Source organism: Sciurus carolinensis, chromosome 12 (genome assembly GCF_902686445.1).
Source record: "Sciurus carolinensis chromosome 12, mSciCar1.2, whole genome shotgun sequence".
Taxonomy (NCBI): domain Eukaryota; kingdom Metazoa; phylum Chordata; class Mammalia; order Rodentia; family Sciuridae; genus Sciurus; species Sciurus carolinensis.
The window spans coordinates 83,392,653-83,408,793 of NC_062224.1; the positions used below are offsets into that span (position 1 = coordinate 83,392,653).

General features: G+C 51.4%; 1 protein-coding gene across 2 annotated transcripts in view; it reads left to right on the plus strand.

Annotated features, from left to right (window-relative positions):
* Pik3c2b (phosphatidylinositol-4-phosphate 3-kinase catalytic subunit type 2 beta) overlaps nucleotides 1-16,141 on the plus strand; it is a 64,788-nt gene that overhangs the window by 34,911 nt on the left and 13,736 nt on the right. For both annotated transcript variants that reach the window (XM_047521115.1, XM_047521116.1), the window contains exons 11-23: nucleotides 15-210; nucleotides 1,317-1,439; nucleotides 5,279-5,446; nucleotides 6,018-6,129; nucleotides 7,199-7,341; nucleotides 8,527-8,715; nucleotides 9,930-10,023; nucleotides 10,163-10,257; nucleotides 10,657-10,837; nucleotides 11,603-11,710; nucleotides 12,343-12,435; nucleotides 13,678-13,807; nucleotides 14,627-14,763. In XM_047521115.1, the coding sequence (XP_047377071.1) occupies nucleotides 15-210; nucleotides 1,317-1,439; nucleotides 5,279-5,446; nucleotides 6,018-6,129; nucleotides 7,199-7,341; nucleotides 8,527-8,715; nucleotides 9,930-10,023; nucleotides 10,163-10,257; nucleotides 10,657-10,837; nucleotides 11,603-11,710; nucleotides 12,343-12,435; nucleotides 13,678-13,807; nucleotides 14,627-14,763 (1,769 nt within the window). The remainder of the gene's footprint in view (nucleotides 1-14; nucleotides 211-1,316; nucleotides 1,440-5,278; nucleotides 5,447-6,017; nucleotides 6,130-7,198; nucleotides 7,342-8,526; nucleotides 8,716-9,929; nucleotides 10,024-10,162; nucleotides 10,258-10,656; nucleotides 10,838-11,602; nucleotides 11,711-12,342; nucleotides 12,436-13,677; nucleotides 13,808-14,626; nucleotides 14,764-16,141) is intronic.

Genomic DNA, 16,141 nt, shown 5'->3' on the forward strand with positions numbered 1-16,141 from the left:
CCTTCCTTTCATAGAGAAGGTCGTGGAAGCCCTGACAGCGGCCATCTTGGACCTGGTGGAGCTTTACTGCAATACGTTCAACGCCGACTTCCAGACGGCAGTGCCTGGGAGTCGCAAGCACGATCTAGTCCAGGAGGCCTGCCATTTCTCTGGGGCCCTAGCCTTCACTGTCTATGCCACCCACCGCATCCCCATCACCTGGGCTACCAGGTGAGTCGGTATTCAATAGCCTCTAGAGAGTCTACCTGAGCTTAACTTCCTGCTGGCTTCTCCCCTTCTTCCTGTGACCTTGCATTACACCTCATCTTAGCATGTGTGGCATTGTGATGCAACAGGGCTGAGGGGGTGAGCCAAGAGACTGAGGGGAATCCAGGCTGGGACGTCGCTGAGAGAGAAGGTCCTCTAGGAGATGGAGAAGCACCTGCCATTCCTTCCCTCTTGGTGCTGTCTGCCTCGGCATCCCTGCCCCCTCCAGATCCAAGGCCAGCTGAGGGAGACATGCGACAGATGGCCAGTTCCCAGATAGAGTGCCGTGCCCCAGGCCAATGACTGCACTCCCCTGCAGAGGCACAATGGGAGGGGCGGGGAGGTGGGGGATAACCCTTTGTCTGGGGTTCCTTAGGCCTGCAGGGGTGGGTGGGTGGAGGAGACGTTCATTTGGTAATCCTTAGCTCCTCCACTGGGTCCCCAGCATCCAAGGCCTGGGGGAATAGGCATTTGGCCCCACCCCACTCTTACCGGCCCCTTCCCCCTCTCTTCCCTTCCCCTTCTCCCTTTGTTCCTCACTTAATGTATTCCTCTGGGCGATTGGCAGAGAACAAAGGAGGCAGCCTGGGAAACCAGGGCCTTCTCTGACCTCTTCTGTCAGGCACCTGTCAGGAGCCACAGGGACCCCCATGTGTTGGCATTCATGGCGGCATATGTCGTTTTCCTCCCCCACCCGCTTTCTTGTGCATGCTGCATGTGCGCGCGCGCACACACACACACACACACATAAACATACACATGCATGTGTTCCGGCACATGCTGGACTGAAGCTGACCGTGAAGAGGAGGCTGGATGGTCGTTCCCATTAAAGGAAGAAAAAACTCGATACTCAACCTGGATCCTGATATGAGCAGAAGGATTGAGACTGAGTTGCTTCTCTCTGAGCATGCTTCCTTAAATAATGCTTGGTTGTCTTCTCCTGACCCATGTTTTAGTTTCCTGAGACAGAACATTTCTACTAGGAGAAGTGGAGTTTGGCATGAAGGGGATGCAAAGGTTTGGGTGACTGAGTGGGTTTTGGGGCTTGACTTCCTCCCTGTCTTTTGTAGCTATGAAGATTTCTACCTCTCCTGCTCCCTCAGCCATGGCGGCAAGGAACTGTGCAGCCCACTGCAGACCCGAAGAGCTCACTTTTCCAAGTATCTCTTCCACCTCATCATCTGGGACCAGCAGTAAGCCCTCCCCCAGGGCCCCTGTGGATCTGCTCATCCCTAAGAATGCTCCAGAGCCAATGAATAGACTCAGACTGGGGACCAATGCCTGGGTTAAACCAGGCTCCCTTGCTAGCCCTAACCAGACAGGTCATTCAACCTCTGGAGTCTCTACTTCTTTAACTCTTAAATGGGGACCTGTATAATTCCTACCTCTCATGTTTGTTAGGAGGATCCAGTGAAAAGTATCCATAAAATCTCTTGGTAATCTATAAAGGACCATATAAATATTAGTTGTTAATTTATAATGCTTCGTTGTTTTGATCTTGTCTCTCTTAAAGAGTTTAACTAGTCTCGGGGATTCTCATCCTCTCCCTTCTTCCCATAATTCCCTTAGAATAGGCAGGTGGTGGCTGAGTGTGGTGGTGTACACCTGTAATCCCAGTCCTTGGGAGGCTGAGGCAGAAGGGTCATAAGTTTCAGGATAGCCTCAGCAACTTAATGAGACCCTGTCTCAAAATAAAACAATAAAGAGCTGGGGATGTGGCTCAGTGGTAGAGTGCCCTGGGGTTCAATCCCTAGTACTGGGAGGTGGGGATAGGGGCCAAAAAAAGGCCAGAGGTCTTGAACTTTGTCCCTCACAGGGAGAGAAGGGAGGTTGGCTAGAGAAATGACGTGGAGCCATGGAATAAGGTTCTGGTTCTAATTCTGTCTCTAATCCTACTTTATCTCCAGTTCCTCTGTGCCTCAGTTCCTCAAAATGAGAAATGGGGACATTTGCTTAATTTGAAGACAGTTGCAGCACTGAAGTGAGATAAGCAGGTCATAAATATGAAGCCACAAATATAAGATAGTACTAATCACCATTTATTAACTATAAGTTAATGTCAGGAAGGTGGGCGTCAAGCAAGCAAAGCAGGGAGAGAACGGAGGTGAGGGGGCCTTGAACGGTGGGTGGCATTGCAGGTGTGGCCTGCCCGAGCCTTGTCTGTGCTGTCTCTATTCCCCCTCCAGATGGTCAGAAAGCCTCTTGTTTGCAGCCCCCAGCTTTACTTCCCCACACTATGTCTGGGTCCTTATTTGCAGAGCAGCAAATGCAACTTAAGTATTTGGAGTGCAGATTAAAGAGACAGAGGAAGGTCTTTGGGGAGTCTGAAGATGCCCAAATAGGTAGACAGAGTCTGCCCATACTGGGAGGGGTGGGTCATTTTATGGATGGACAACTGGGCAGATAGACCCTCTCTCCTGTCCTGTCCTTCACACTGCAACATTTTTTTTTTCTTTTTTTAGTTGTAGATGGACACACTGTAGTATTTTATATATTTATTTTTATGCAGTGCTGGGGATTGAACCCAGGGCTTCACTTGTGCTAGGCAAGTGCTCTAACACTGAACTACAACCCCAACCCCACACTTAAGTAATTCTTAGAGCAGTAACTGTGCAGTTGCTGGTGACTCAGACAACTGTCAAGGCAGGAGAGACTCCTTGGAGACAGAGGATCACTGTGTTAAATGGCCCCTGGGTTTCACTATCCCCTGGGGATTTCTCTGGCCTTAGTTACTGCTCTTGTCCAGGGGAGGGGTGCTACACAGTGTTCTGACTCAGGACGACCACAAGAAATTGACTTTAGATACTTTTCCCACACAGAATCAGAAATAGAGGAGCAGCCCAGTTTGCCCGGTGGGTCTCTTTGGGTTCCTGATCCGAGATCTCCACCTTGAATCCAAAGGGCCAGTCTCCTGGGCTTCGGGCTTGTGGGGGGCATGATCTCAGCACTGCACGTCCAGATGCTCCAGTTGATACCTGCCAGCCCTTCTTAGTCAAGACCACGGCACTTAGGAGGAGGCACCGCAACTATGGGGTTCAGAGCACAGGCTTGATCCACCGTCCTTTCTTGCCATCCTGGGCAGCCATTCACCCTAGAATGGGGATGACAATAGGGCCTCCCCTACAGGGCTGTGGAAGGAGCAGTTAGAACACTGTAAATAAAATACTTGGCTCAGTGCCCAGTGCAGAGCAAATGCTTTCTTCTTCTTTGCGGTCTTCTCAGCTGGGGGGGCCCTCTCAGTTCCAGTTTCTCTGTTCCAGGTGACTGATAAAGTGATTGACACATGGAGGTATTTGTGCATGGAAACTGTATCTACGTAGCCTAGTTTCAGAGCAGTGACTACAGTGTCACATAGCAAGAAGTACAAAGTATGTGCTCACATCACACCAGTGAAGCTGCTGTCCCTTCTTCCCTGATGAGGACACTGGGGTGGCAGAGGTATAAGTTAAGTGACCCAGGACTAGAACGTTCCAGAACATCCCTGGAGGAGGCAGTTCTGGTGATGGGATGTTGAGGAATGGTGGCAGGCAGAAGAGGGGTTCTCAGGCAGGGAGGAAGTTCAGGTCTACAGTGACAAGGTAGTGTTCCTGAGCTACCCTGGGCTAATGTCCTGGGGCAGGTTTTGGCATACCAGATAATCTCAAGGACTGAGCAATAGGGTGCCTTGGTTGCTTCTAGTGCCCAGGTCTCAGCAAGAAACGCTCTTCATTCCCCTTTTCCTTAAGACACCATGCTGGAAACTTCTTCCTTCTTGGGTGGAAAGAAAGAACCGGGGACCAGCTCCCTCTCCTTGTGCAGTCGGGTCAGCCGGTTCTATCTCCCATTGCGGCAGTACAGGGATCAGCTAACTCTCAAAATAGGCCCGTGCTCTGTCACTTCCAGCCAAACCCTGGCCTGGCATGTTCTCTGGCTGCTGGAGGGGCCCTAATTATAGCTGTGGGGCCCCCAGGGTAGCAGCAGCTGGGACGCAGCGGTGCTGTGCCAGTCTGTGGCGACAGGCAAGAGCAGTACCTCACCTAGGTGGAGATTGCCCTGGAGGAGCGCCGGCAAGGGACTGCGGGTGCAGGGAAGCTGTTTTATCTGAAATTGCTGACCTTGGGGGTGGCCCTCTGCCTCTGTGCTCTCAGGGTGTGAAAGTTGCTGGGCCTGGGCAGCCAGGAGGGTGTGGCAGTGTGGACTTTGGCCCAGGGATAGCTTCCTGGAAAGGTATGGTGGGTCCTCCCTCTTTCCATGGCTCCCCCCAGCTTCAGCTCTTCATCCTGAGCATGCAGGGAGTGGCGGGGTGTGAGCCAGGCAGAGCTGCCCAGGAGGGGACATCTGGGTCCATGGAGGGGTGGGCTTGCGCGTCTCGGTTCTTTCCTTTTGTCCCTGCCAGTTGACTCTGACCATTTGGGGACTTTGAGAAGCCCCTTCTTTTTATTCCTTTGACTTTGAGCTTGTTTGAGGTGAGAAAAAAAAAAAAAAAAAATTGGGTGTCCCTGGAGCTAGGAGAAGGGACACAGACAGGTGGGAAGGCTGTGGGGGAGGGTGAACTGAGTGAACTGAGGGCAAAGAACATGGTGCTTCTTCCTAGTGGCTGTCAGAAGGGGGACGAGGGGGAGGGATGGGGACTGTCACATGGAAAAAGAGGACACAGGAGCAGCTCTGCTGACCCTCCACGCAGTCCTGCATCGAGGGAAGGAGGCTGGACTCTGAGGTGGCTCCAGCTAAGTTCTGTCAGGGTACCAGGCATAAGTCTTAAAGTCAGGAGATGTTTGTCTCGCCCTGCTGACCGTGTCTACTGGCCCAAGAGACACCATACTGTGCTCCTGGGAGCATCTAGTGGAGGTTTTACATAGTTTGGGACCGGTCCTGGTTCTTCAAGAAGGCTCCCCCCTGACATCCGGTCCTGGTTCTTCAAGAAGGCTCCCCCCTGACATCCGGGAACACACCTCTGACACTCTCAGAGGGAGGCAGACTTCTCTGCCTCTATTGGACTTCCCAGGCTACCTGTTCCTTGAAGCCACCTGATTTGGTTTCCTGTCCTTCCTAGGATCTGCTTCCCAGTGCAGGTGAACCGGCTGCCTCGGGAGACCCTACTGTGTGCCACTCTCTATGCTTTGCCCATCCCCCCACCCGGGAGCTCCTCAGAGGCCAATAAGCAGCGGAGGGTACCTGAAGCCCTGGGCTGGGTCACGACCCCGCTGTTCAACTTCAGGCAGTACGTGAACCCCAGGGTAGCAGCTCCTTGGTTTGGGAGGGAGGGGAAAGGGAGGAAGGGGTCTGGCTGCTGCACTCGCCAGGGTCCCTCAAGAGAGTGGGCTATGTGGAGCATACTGCTCCCATCCCGGGTGGAAGGGCCAAAACACAGAAATAGTGACCAAGACTGTTGATGTAACCAAGAGGCATTGGACAGGACTGGTGGCACAGGACCAGCAGGTAGTGGGGAGGGCAGCATGGGAAAGCAATGCTTCAGTAACATGTCACCTGGTCTTATTACTAGAAGGACCTCAGAGGTCATCTGGCCTAGTCCTTCTATCTTACGAAGGCATTCCTGCCACCAGGTCACCCAGGCCAGGGAGTAGTCAGCTCAGGGGGCCTCCTGGAGGGGCGAACTTTTCTGGATTTGGAGGAAGAAAGAGGCCTTAGACTGTGGAGTGGAAGGCGGGAGGGGAGTTAGATGGTGGCTTCCAATAGCGAGGGCAGATTTTTGAATTGGGGAGCAGAAGGGAAGCCATCTATTTAGCCTGTGGGTTTGTTGGCTCATCTTACCCTCCTCCCTTCCCCATTAGAGTCCTGACCTGTGGCCGGAAGCTTCTGGGCTTGTGGCCAGCAACACAGGAAAACCCCAGTGCCCGTTGGAGTGCACCTAATTTCCACCAGCCAGATAGTGTCATCCTGCAGGTGAGACCCCAGCCCTTCCTTTCCCCCGTCAGACAACCCCACAGGCAGCTCCATTTTCCCTTGAGATTTAGGTTGGGACAGTAAAAGGTGCTAGAACTTGGCACAGGGTGATGATGTGACGGACGCCACTGGGCGAAGGTGGTTGGAGGCTGAGCGCTGTGGTTTCTGCCTCCCATCTCCTGGAGGTCAACTTTGATTTCAGGGAGCCTGAAGGTGGGGTCTGAGACCTTCCCCATCCAGGCCTCAGCTCCTCAGTCCCTGTGTTGAACCCTCATGCTTCTAAATGCCATCGAATCAGAGCCATCTCCTCTTGGGGCCTAGGGGAAGCCCAGCCCTGCTGGTCACTCAGTGCTTTTGCGGGTGGACCTGTTCTGGTGAGGGAAGCTGGTTAGATCCTAGGTCCAGTTACTCATTCCCAGCTCCCCTTTCTTGTGATCATGAGGTGCTTTGGTACGGAATTGGGAAAATCACAGTTGACAGAGAATGAAATAGAAAGATAGAGAGTGACAGAGTCAGGGGTTTTTGTCTCTTTGTCATTACTCTGCACTTGGGTCCCAGCACCATATCAGGGCTCGGTAAAATTTGTCAAATAGAGGAAAATAGAACTAACTCCTTTGGAGAACTGGCTCACTCAGCGCTGATAGCCACTTTAGGAGCACACCTGGTGACATAGGACCTAGTGTCACAGGCCCTAGAATTGGTAGAATTCCCACCCAGCATGTGATCTCAGCTGCCAGCAGGCCCAGTGCCTCCAGGACCCCTCTCAGGGCCCCGCAGGCTCTGCTCGGATGCTGCCAGTGGCACCTGCTGGGAGTTCTGGGTTGAGGCTCAACTCCTCACCCAGGAACCTCTCAGCCCAACTTCTTCCTCCCCTGCTCATTTTCCCTCCATTTTCTTTTATGTTTTGTTGAAAGTTACAGCTGGGAGGGACTTTGGTGATCACCAAGTTCAACTGGGTTATTTTACAAAGAAACCCAAGGAAAAGGAAGGATGGGCTGTGAGAGGGAGGGTGGGGACCCAGGGAGGTGGCTGCCTCCCCCTTCTTCACTTTTCTAGTCTTACCTTCCAGATTGACTTCCCCACCTCGGCTTTTGACATCAAATTCACCAGCCCCACTGGAGACAAGTTCAGCCCCCGCTATGAGTTTGGCAGCCTCCGGGAAGAAGACCAACGCAAGCTTAAGGACATCATGCAGAAGGAGTCCCTACACTGGTGAGGCCCAGGACACCCCCACATGTGGCTCAGGCTTCCCGCCAAGTCTTGTCATGTTTCATCTGACCTCTTACCTGGCAGCACCTGTCCTGCTTTGGGAGTGGAGGTAGGACAGGGCAGGATTGCCACCTAGGCAAAAAATGGTGGCAGCCTGCAGACCTTCCCCTGTGAGCTGACGCTGGGAAGCGTGGAGAGGTTAGGAAATGAGGTCTGAGAATGCCCTTGCCCACTCGGGCGTGGCCTGGGCACAGCTGCCAAGGGGACCAGAGCTTTGCACACACACCCCTCCCCCACATAAGCTGCTGCCACATGGTCTAAGGGGCTGCAGGTCTCACCTCCCTGTCTGCCTCCTGCCCTTCTACAACATAGCCTTTGCAATTTTCTGACCCTGTCACTTTCCAAAAAGGATCAGGTGTCAAGGCACGCTGGCAGCTCTTGGGGTAAATGAGTCCAGGCTGATCCCATCCTTGGGGCTGACATGTTCACTAGAATGGAAGAAAGAGGGGTCACACTAGAGCAGCTGGTGGGGTCGAGCTCCCCGCCTACCTGCTCCCCCATCTACCTCTCTTGTTCATGTCCACCCAGGGTGCCAAAGTAGCTGAGTGACACAGACCTCCCCTGCCCCCACCCCTCTGCTGACCCCTCACTTCATTAACCCCTCGGCTGCTTTCTCCCATTAGACACCTGAGCTCAGGCAAGGCCCAATTAGTTGCAAGACCTGTAAATCTGACAGCTGACCCAGGAGGCCCCAGGAGGCCCAGATGCCCAGACCCTGACACATGGGGTCCACTGCCCTCTGGTGGCTCTACTTGGGAGTGGTGCCCTCACCACATCTCCAGGAAGGGAGGCAGGTTTGGTGCCCTAGGCCCATTCATTGGGTCGGCACCTGAGATGACCCTGAGTCAGCATCAAAATGAGATTTGGACCCTGCTTCCCAAACTTTGCTTCACAGTGAAATCACCTGGTGATCTTTTAAAAATATCTGGTGTCTGGCTTGCTCAGACATTTTGACTTCATTGGCTTTAGGTATGACCTGGGCACAGGAAAGTCATCAAGCCCCTTAGGTGACTATAATATGCAGCAAAGTTGGGGAACCCCTGAATGGCGGTGTATGGACGTTCCCCGCCTTTTGGCTGACTCTGCCCCTTTCCCTCCTTTTCCCTCCCCGACCTCCTCCCAACCCAGGCTCACTGATGCTGACAAGAAGCGCCTGTGGGAGAAGCGATATTACTGCCACTCGGAGGTGAGCTCGCTGCCCCTGGTGCTCGCCAGCGCCCCCAGCTGGGAGTGGGCTTGCCTGCCCGACATCTATGCGCTCCTGAAGCAGTGGACCCACATGAACCACCAGGATGCCCTGGGGCTCCTGCATGCCACGTGAGTTGAAGCACCCTCATCCTGACCCCAAGCAGACCCCGCCACCCTGGGAAGATGGTGAAGTTCACGTGGATAGTCAGGGCTTTTCCATTTCTCCTTTTTGACTTTTGCTTTGTCTCATTTCCCCCCCAGTGTTTATTACAAACATTTTCTAAACATATGACAAAATTGAAAATTGTACAGTCAACCCCCATGTGCCTACCACCTGGATTCTTTCATTGGCATTTGCTCTGTGTGCTTTATAGTATATCTGTCCATCCTTCTATTCATCAATCCATCTTACTTTTTATGCATTTTGAAGCAAATTTCAGACATCATTAAATTCCCCTCTAAATACTCTAGCACAACTAGAGCTCAATGTTCTGTTTTTTAATTTGAGTCAATATTTACATGTAAGGCAATGCTCCAACTTTACCTGTACATTGGCAGAGTTTTGACAAATGCATGGACCTTGTAGCTCAACCCTTGTTGCTTATTTCTATGTCAACTTTTCCTTCTTTCCCTTGAAGGGTTCTCTAGGGACAAAAGGATCCAAGTCTCAGAACCCTGGACCGTCTTTCTTAGGTGGTATCTAGGATTCTCAGTTTATTTCTTACTATTCTCAGTGACCAAAATGTACCTGTTCTCTGACCTGTCTTCAGGACTTTTTGAGACAATGGTTTTGTTAATCTCTTTGAAACGAATTCCAGATAACACCAAGTATCAACTCACATAAAATTCTACAGTTCTGTTATTTGCCTGGCAAATATTGCATTAAAGGATGTTACCAAGACAAAATAATGCCTTAACCCACAGGAGGGTTCTTCAGTGATGGGAACTTATGGAAGAGATCTTGGGGAGCAGGGTAAAGGACTTTGTCTCCCATTTTCTTTTTTTTTTTTTTTTTTTTTTTTTTTAGTGCTGGGGAATCGAACCCAGGGCCCTGTGCTTGCAAGGCAAGCACTCTACCAACTGAGCCATCTCCCCAGCCCCCATTTTCTTTAAATCACCCAAAGAACAAGTGTGTCCATTCTCCTGCCCCTCCATGGCCCACGGTAGACTCTGATCATGGGGAGTGCCATTCCCAAGGATTGCTTTCCAGAGAAGGTGCTAATTCTTCCAGTGGCTTTGGCAGATCCTGGGAGACGTTTGCCTTTGGTATGAAGGTTCTTGGCTCACACCTTTGCCACAGAGCCTGCGACTGGGTTGTCAAGGTACTGGGCTCTGTTTTGCAGCTTCCCGGATCAGGAGGTGCGCCGGATGGCCGTCCAGTGGATCGGCTCGCTCTCGGATGCTGAGCTGCTTGACTACCTGCCGCAGCTGGTGCAGGTAGGTGGACTGGCCTTCCCTCTGGTTCTCATAGTCTGGTCCCTAAGACCCCAAGTCAGCCTGCAGTCTGCCCCGTAGAACCCAGGGCCTCCACATTTCAGGCAGTTAATAAAGCCTTGCTTCGCTTTCTTCGGAGCAGGCCCTGAAGTATGAGTGCTACCTGGACAGCCCTCTGGTGCGCTTCCTCCTGAAACGAGCTGTCTCTGACCTGAGAGTGACTCACTACTTCTTCTGGTAAAAGCGAGTGCAGAAACGGGGGAGGTAGACATGCTTTTCTTGCAGGAGTATTTTACCCCTAGGCATGTAGGAGTGGGGAGCTGAGTGATCTGGGTTCCAGAATGTGGCTGAGCTACCCTGTGGCCTTGGACTAGCATCTTTCCTCAGGGCGATCTCAGTTCACCCCTGTGTAACTCCCACCCATGGCAGAGAGACAAATTACAGAGGGGCTTTGATGTCTACTCAGGCAGGGTGGCTTGGAGGAGCACCTCTGGATAGCAGAGCATTCAGAGTGTATTTCCCTCCGGGCTGTAGGGTGGGTTTTCTGGGGAATTGGATCAGGGTCTGATCCCGTTTCCCCTATCTGCTGCCTGTGATCCCTTGAGCAGCCTGACTCCCCACCTTCCTTCCTTGCAGGTTGCTGAAGGACGGTCTCAAGGACTCTCAGTTCAGCATCCGCTACCAGTATCTGCTGGCAGCCCTGTTGTGCTGCTGTGGCAAGGGGCTGAGGGAGGAGTTTAACCGCCAGTGCTGGCTTGTCAACGCCCTGGCCAAGCTGGCCCAGCAGGTCCGGGAGGCCGCCCCATCCGCTAGGCAGGTGAGTGGGCAGGGCTGTCTCTGCCTGTCTCCATTTCTGGTCTGGAGCTTCTGTGGTCAGTAGTTTACTTCTAGACTTTCTGAGCAGCAGGAGGGCACTTGACCAAGTCTGATTTAGGAGCTAGAAGGAGGTGACCCTGTCTATAACCCCCAGGCCACAAACCAATATGTTTTTTTTTTTTTTCCTTGCAAAATATTGAAATTTTTATAATTTTTATTTGACTGTTTGCCTCAGAGACTAAGCACAGTGTGTAAGTTGTTCTCTGCACAAGAGCAGCCACAGGGGCAAGCGAAGGCTGAAATCCACTCAGCCTTTGTTCACTATGCTGTGAGCCGTGCTCAGGGCTGGAAAGGGTGCCTGAGGGTTCGTTCCTCTGTTTACCTGAAGGCACTGTATTAGGCCAGCAGCATTCCTGGTGGCTGACATTTAAAAATTGGGAACTGTTTATATTAAAGTCTACATTGTTAGCCTTTCTTGGTAAGGTCTGGGCAGTACTTCCCGTTTGTGATTTCACCTGCCTTCTCGGTTTTGTGGCCTGTTTCGCACTGTCCCTCTGTCTGCCCTGCCTGGGGAGATATTTGGACTTGCTGCTCATGCACTGAGCCAGGCCAGAACGTAGTGGGGTGGTTTTGCTTCCCGTGGGTCTCCCAGACGTCGTCCATACTTCTCAGGCGTACCACTAGCACCCACCCCGGTAGAGACCTAGCTCTGTGTGGAGCCTGTGGGCCCCTCGCCTCACCCCACCTCTCCGCTGCTCCCTGCCAGGGAATCCTCCGCACCGGCCTGGAGGAGGTGAAGCAGTTCTTTGCCCTCAATGGCTCATGCCGCCTGCCGCTCAGCCCCAGTCTGCTGGTGAAGGGAATCGTGCCCAGGGTGAGTGACTGGTGGGTTTAGGGCTGTCAGAGTGGGGAGGGCTCAGTGGAGAGGAGGTCCTCACTGACCCGGTTCTAGAGAGAGAGGAGGAAGGAAGGTGTATCCGTAGCCTCTTCCTATCTTCCTAACCCTAACGTGGGTGGGCCTGGCAGCTGTGCTGTGTGACAGACTTGGGTGAGCTGGGTCAGTGTCTCTCCCCAGTGGTGTTGGGGATAAAGTTGGGGAAGGTGATGATGGCAGTAGCTGTCAGCTGTCATTTTCTGACACCTGTTGCCTGGTGCTGTTCTGCGTTTTACCCTTTTGACTCTAGTGAAGTCATACTGTGTAAGCCCCATTTTACAGAGGAGTAAACTGAGGTGTTGATGTGATGTGAGACTTCTGAGAAGTCAGGAAACTAGGAGGTTGTGTGCAGAATGAAAGGAAGTGGTGAGATGGGGAGGTCCTAACAAGCTGAGACCAGGGCAGTGAGGAGACGTGGGAAGGGATCGGGGCTCTTGAGAAATCTGGAAGAAACAAGGAGCAAGCAGGTCTTGGGGGTGCTGACAGCAGGAGGGCGGGCAGCATCCAGATCCAGTGGGGAGAGGCCATGTTCCTTCCTGGGCATGGACCACCCTGTCCTCTCTACCATGCAGGACTGTTCCTACTTCAACTCCAACGCAGTCCCCCTCAAGCTTGCCTTCCAAAATGTGGATCCACTGGGTGAGAACATCCGTGTCATCTTCAAGGTGAGGATACTTTCCTCAGGCCTGATGGGGTGAAAGTGGGAGAGAAGGAGGGAGCCCGGTGGTGGCAGGAGTGACCTGAACGGTTTTCTTCCCTCCATTCCTCTGTTCCCTGCTGCCTCTGTGCATGTTGCTGGGGGTGGAACGCAGGGCCTTGAGCATGCCAGGCAAGTGCTCTGCTGCTGAACCACATCCCCAGCCTACCGTGCGTGCTACCTTTTTAATATAGGAAAGGCTACCAGGTCTAAAAGGATTTAGATGAATTCTGCAAAACTCCAGAGGGCTAAGAATAAAATGTTAGGAGGTGTAGCGGTAACTGATAGCTCAGCTCAGTATACAGAAGACTTTCAAAGAGACTGAGCTACCCTGACAATGGAATGGGTCAGGTGATGATCTGCTTGTCTCTGGGGGTATTCAAGCAGAGAATGAATGACCATGTGGCAAGGATATAAAAGAAGAAATTAATAGCTGGGCACAGCCCATAATCCCAGTGACTTGGGAAGCTGAGGCAGGAGGATCACAAGTTTGAGGCTAGCCTTAGCAATTTAGCAGGACCCTGTCTCAAAATAAAAAAATAAAAAGGACTGGGGATGTGGCTCAGTGGTAAAGCACCCCTGGGTTCCCCCCAGGACCAAAAGAAGAAATTAACATATCAGGCGCAGATTGGATGAGACAAACTCTACATTTCCTTCTAAATACTACCTGCAAGACTCTGAGAAGTAAATGATCATCTCAGAGTGGATAGACTAGTGAGGAAGATAAAATATGGGAGCGGGACTGGGGAAGGAGCTCTGTGGTAGAACCTGTTCCTAGCACGGGCAAGGTCCCCCCTGAGTTCAGTCCCTAGCACCACACACGCACACCAAAAAAATGCTCATGTATTTTTGTAGATTATAATATATATTTGTTGTGTGCTTTTTCCAAATCTGGGATAAACTTTCAAGTTTTAAAAAGCCCTGATGATCGGGAGGGCTGCATGTGGAAGAGGAACCTGAATCCAATTCAGATGGGGATGTGGTATGGAGGGAAGAGTGGACATGCCACCTGTGAAAACTGGGATGGTTACTGGCCCTCTCTGCTTCTTGACCTGGTGTGGATTGAGCAGGTCAGAGATGCAGGCTGGGAGAAGTGGACAATTTCTCCCTGTCACTGTAGTTTGGACCCCTGGGAGATCTGGAAGCTGGAGGCCAGGGGTTGGGGGCATATGGAAGAGATGGGTTTGGGTCTTGCTCTTCCTCTCTCCAGTGTGGGGACGACCTTCGCCAGGACATGCTCACCCTGCAGATGATTCGCATCATGAGCAAGATCTGGGTCCAGGAGGGGCTGGACATGCGCATGGTCATTTTCCGTTGCTTCTCCACTGGCCGAGGGAGAGGTGAGCTGGGAGAGGGAGTGGGGGAAGCAGACGGTGTGGAGGGGACTCCTTGGCTTACTGCCCTTCTGCTTGCTCCCATGTACGTCTCCAGGAAAATGAAAAGGTCAAGATTTTCTCAGTAAAAGCTGTGGAGCGGCATGAAAACAGAGGCGGGGGAGAGAGACTGTTACAAAATAAAATAGACTTGGGGACATAACAACTTAACATGTGGCATAGACTTTTTGGATCCTGATTTAAACAAGCCAACTATTAAGAAGTTTTTTGTTGTTTTTTGTTTTGTTTTGTTTTGTTTGAGACCACTGGAGAAAATTTGAGTTCAGACTGTGTTAGATGAGATTTTAAATTAAATCATTCATTTTTTTGGATGAGAACAATAGCATTGGGATGGTGTCCTTGATAATTATACTTGAAATACTTGTGAATGAAATGATATACCTGGGACTTGTTTTAAAATACTCCGGCCCAGGTGGTAGGAAGTGGGGAACCTATTTGCATGGGTGAAATAGGCAAAACAAGATTAGCAAAATGCTGATATGTTTTGAAGCTGGGTGATGATTACTTATGAATTGAGAAAACATTCTTTTTATTCTTATATACATTCAAAGATTCCCATAGTAAAAGGAGCAGCAGCCACGTCATGGTCTGAAGTGGGAGTTTTGGGGCGTGACCTTCCTTTCTTCCGTCATGCTTGCCTCCTAAGCAGACTTTGTCCAAAGACCCTGGTGCATCACCTGGAGGGAAGCACACAACGCAGCCTCTCCCTACTGTGCCTCTCCCTTCACTGTGCTCTGAGCCTGATCCTAATTGCTTCTCTCACAGGCATGGTGGAGATGATTCCTAATGCCGAGACCCTACGCAAGATCCAAGTGGAGCATGGGGTGACCGGCTCCTTTAAGGACCGGCCTTTGGCAGACTGGCTGCAGAAACACAACCCTGGAGAGGATGAGTATGAGAAGGTAGATTTGGGAGCCTTTCGGTCCGAAGCTGGGGTAGGTGTGCCTGGTTGGCATATTGCTCTATTATTGCAAGAGCTGCACATGCGTAGACAAGACAGCTCAGTTTTGTTGCTGAAGGAGGTACTCTCTCTCAGTGAACGGTTGCCTCTGCATATCCTGTGATAGGTCAAAGTGACTGTTGCGGGCAGACTGAGAAAATGGCCTGGTATTGGCCTGGGAAACCTTCCTGAGTTCCCCCTGGCAATGAGTCTCGGATGAGCAGGGCCAGCTTCTGAAGACCTGCCGTGTGCCTCCTAATCATGGGTCCTGGTTGGTTCCTCTTGCGCTCTCAGAGGGCCTCTACGATACTGTACCAGGACAAGAGTTGAGTGGAAGAAACTGTAGAGATCACTTTAATCCAACACGTTCTTTTCATGGATGCGAATTAAGACTCACTTCTTCCAGTTGTGGAGAGCTGTTTGTGCAGGCTGTAACTTGAAACCAGGACGGAGGTTAGGTATGAGATCAGAGGCTAAAAAATAGGCTTGCCTAATTCCTGATTAAATGAAAGATTAGATTAGAATGGGAACTTTGGGCTGGGCATGCCTGTAATTCCATCTACTCAGGAAGCTGAGACAGGAGGATCCCAAGTTTGAGGCCACCCTGGTCTACATATTGAGACCCTATGTGAAAATTTTTAAAAAAGCAGGGGATGTGCCCTGGCTAAGTGGCCCTGGGTACAATCCCTGGTACCCAAAAAAAAAAAAAAAAAAAAAAAAAAAAAGAATGTCTGAATACTAATTTATATAAATTTCACCTCCAGGGAATCTAAATACTAATTTACATTGATCGATGCATTTTAGTCCCGAGGGAAGACTCACGTGGGCAGCCAAATTATAACCAGAATGTTGTTTAGTGGATGTGTAATTAGATGATCTTAAGTGGCCCTGAGTGTTTGCGTCCCCAGGGTTAATCCTTGGCGTGAGGGCTCTCTGTACATCTTCTTGTGCCAGCTCATCCTCTTCCTTCTCCTCCCACCCCGTGCTGATGACTTTCACAGCCCTTCTCTAAACCTCTTTCCTCCTCCGGCTTTATGCTGTGCAGGAACTGGCTGGCTGTACTTTTCCACTTGTATCTCTCACACACCTCAAATCAGGGTGGGCAAAACTGAACTTTCTATCTCTGCTTTGCCTCCCGAAGCCTGCTTTTTGTGTTTCTTATCAGTAAACAGTAGGACTGTGCAGTCGCCCAAGCCAGAGCCCTGGACTTCCTGGGCTTCCCTCCGCCTCGCCTCTGCTGCACCCAGCCCTGCTGACTCTCCCTCCTATTCTCTCACCACGTGTCCTCTTGGTTCCATCTCCCTACCATCACTTTTATCTGGCAGTTTGCTATCTGTCCC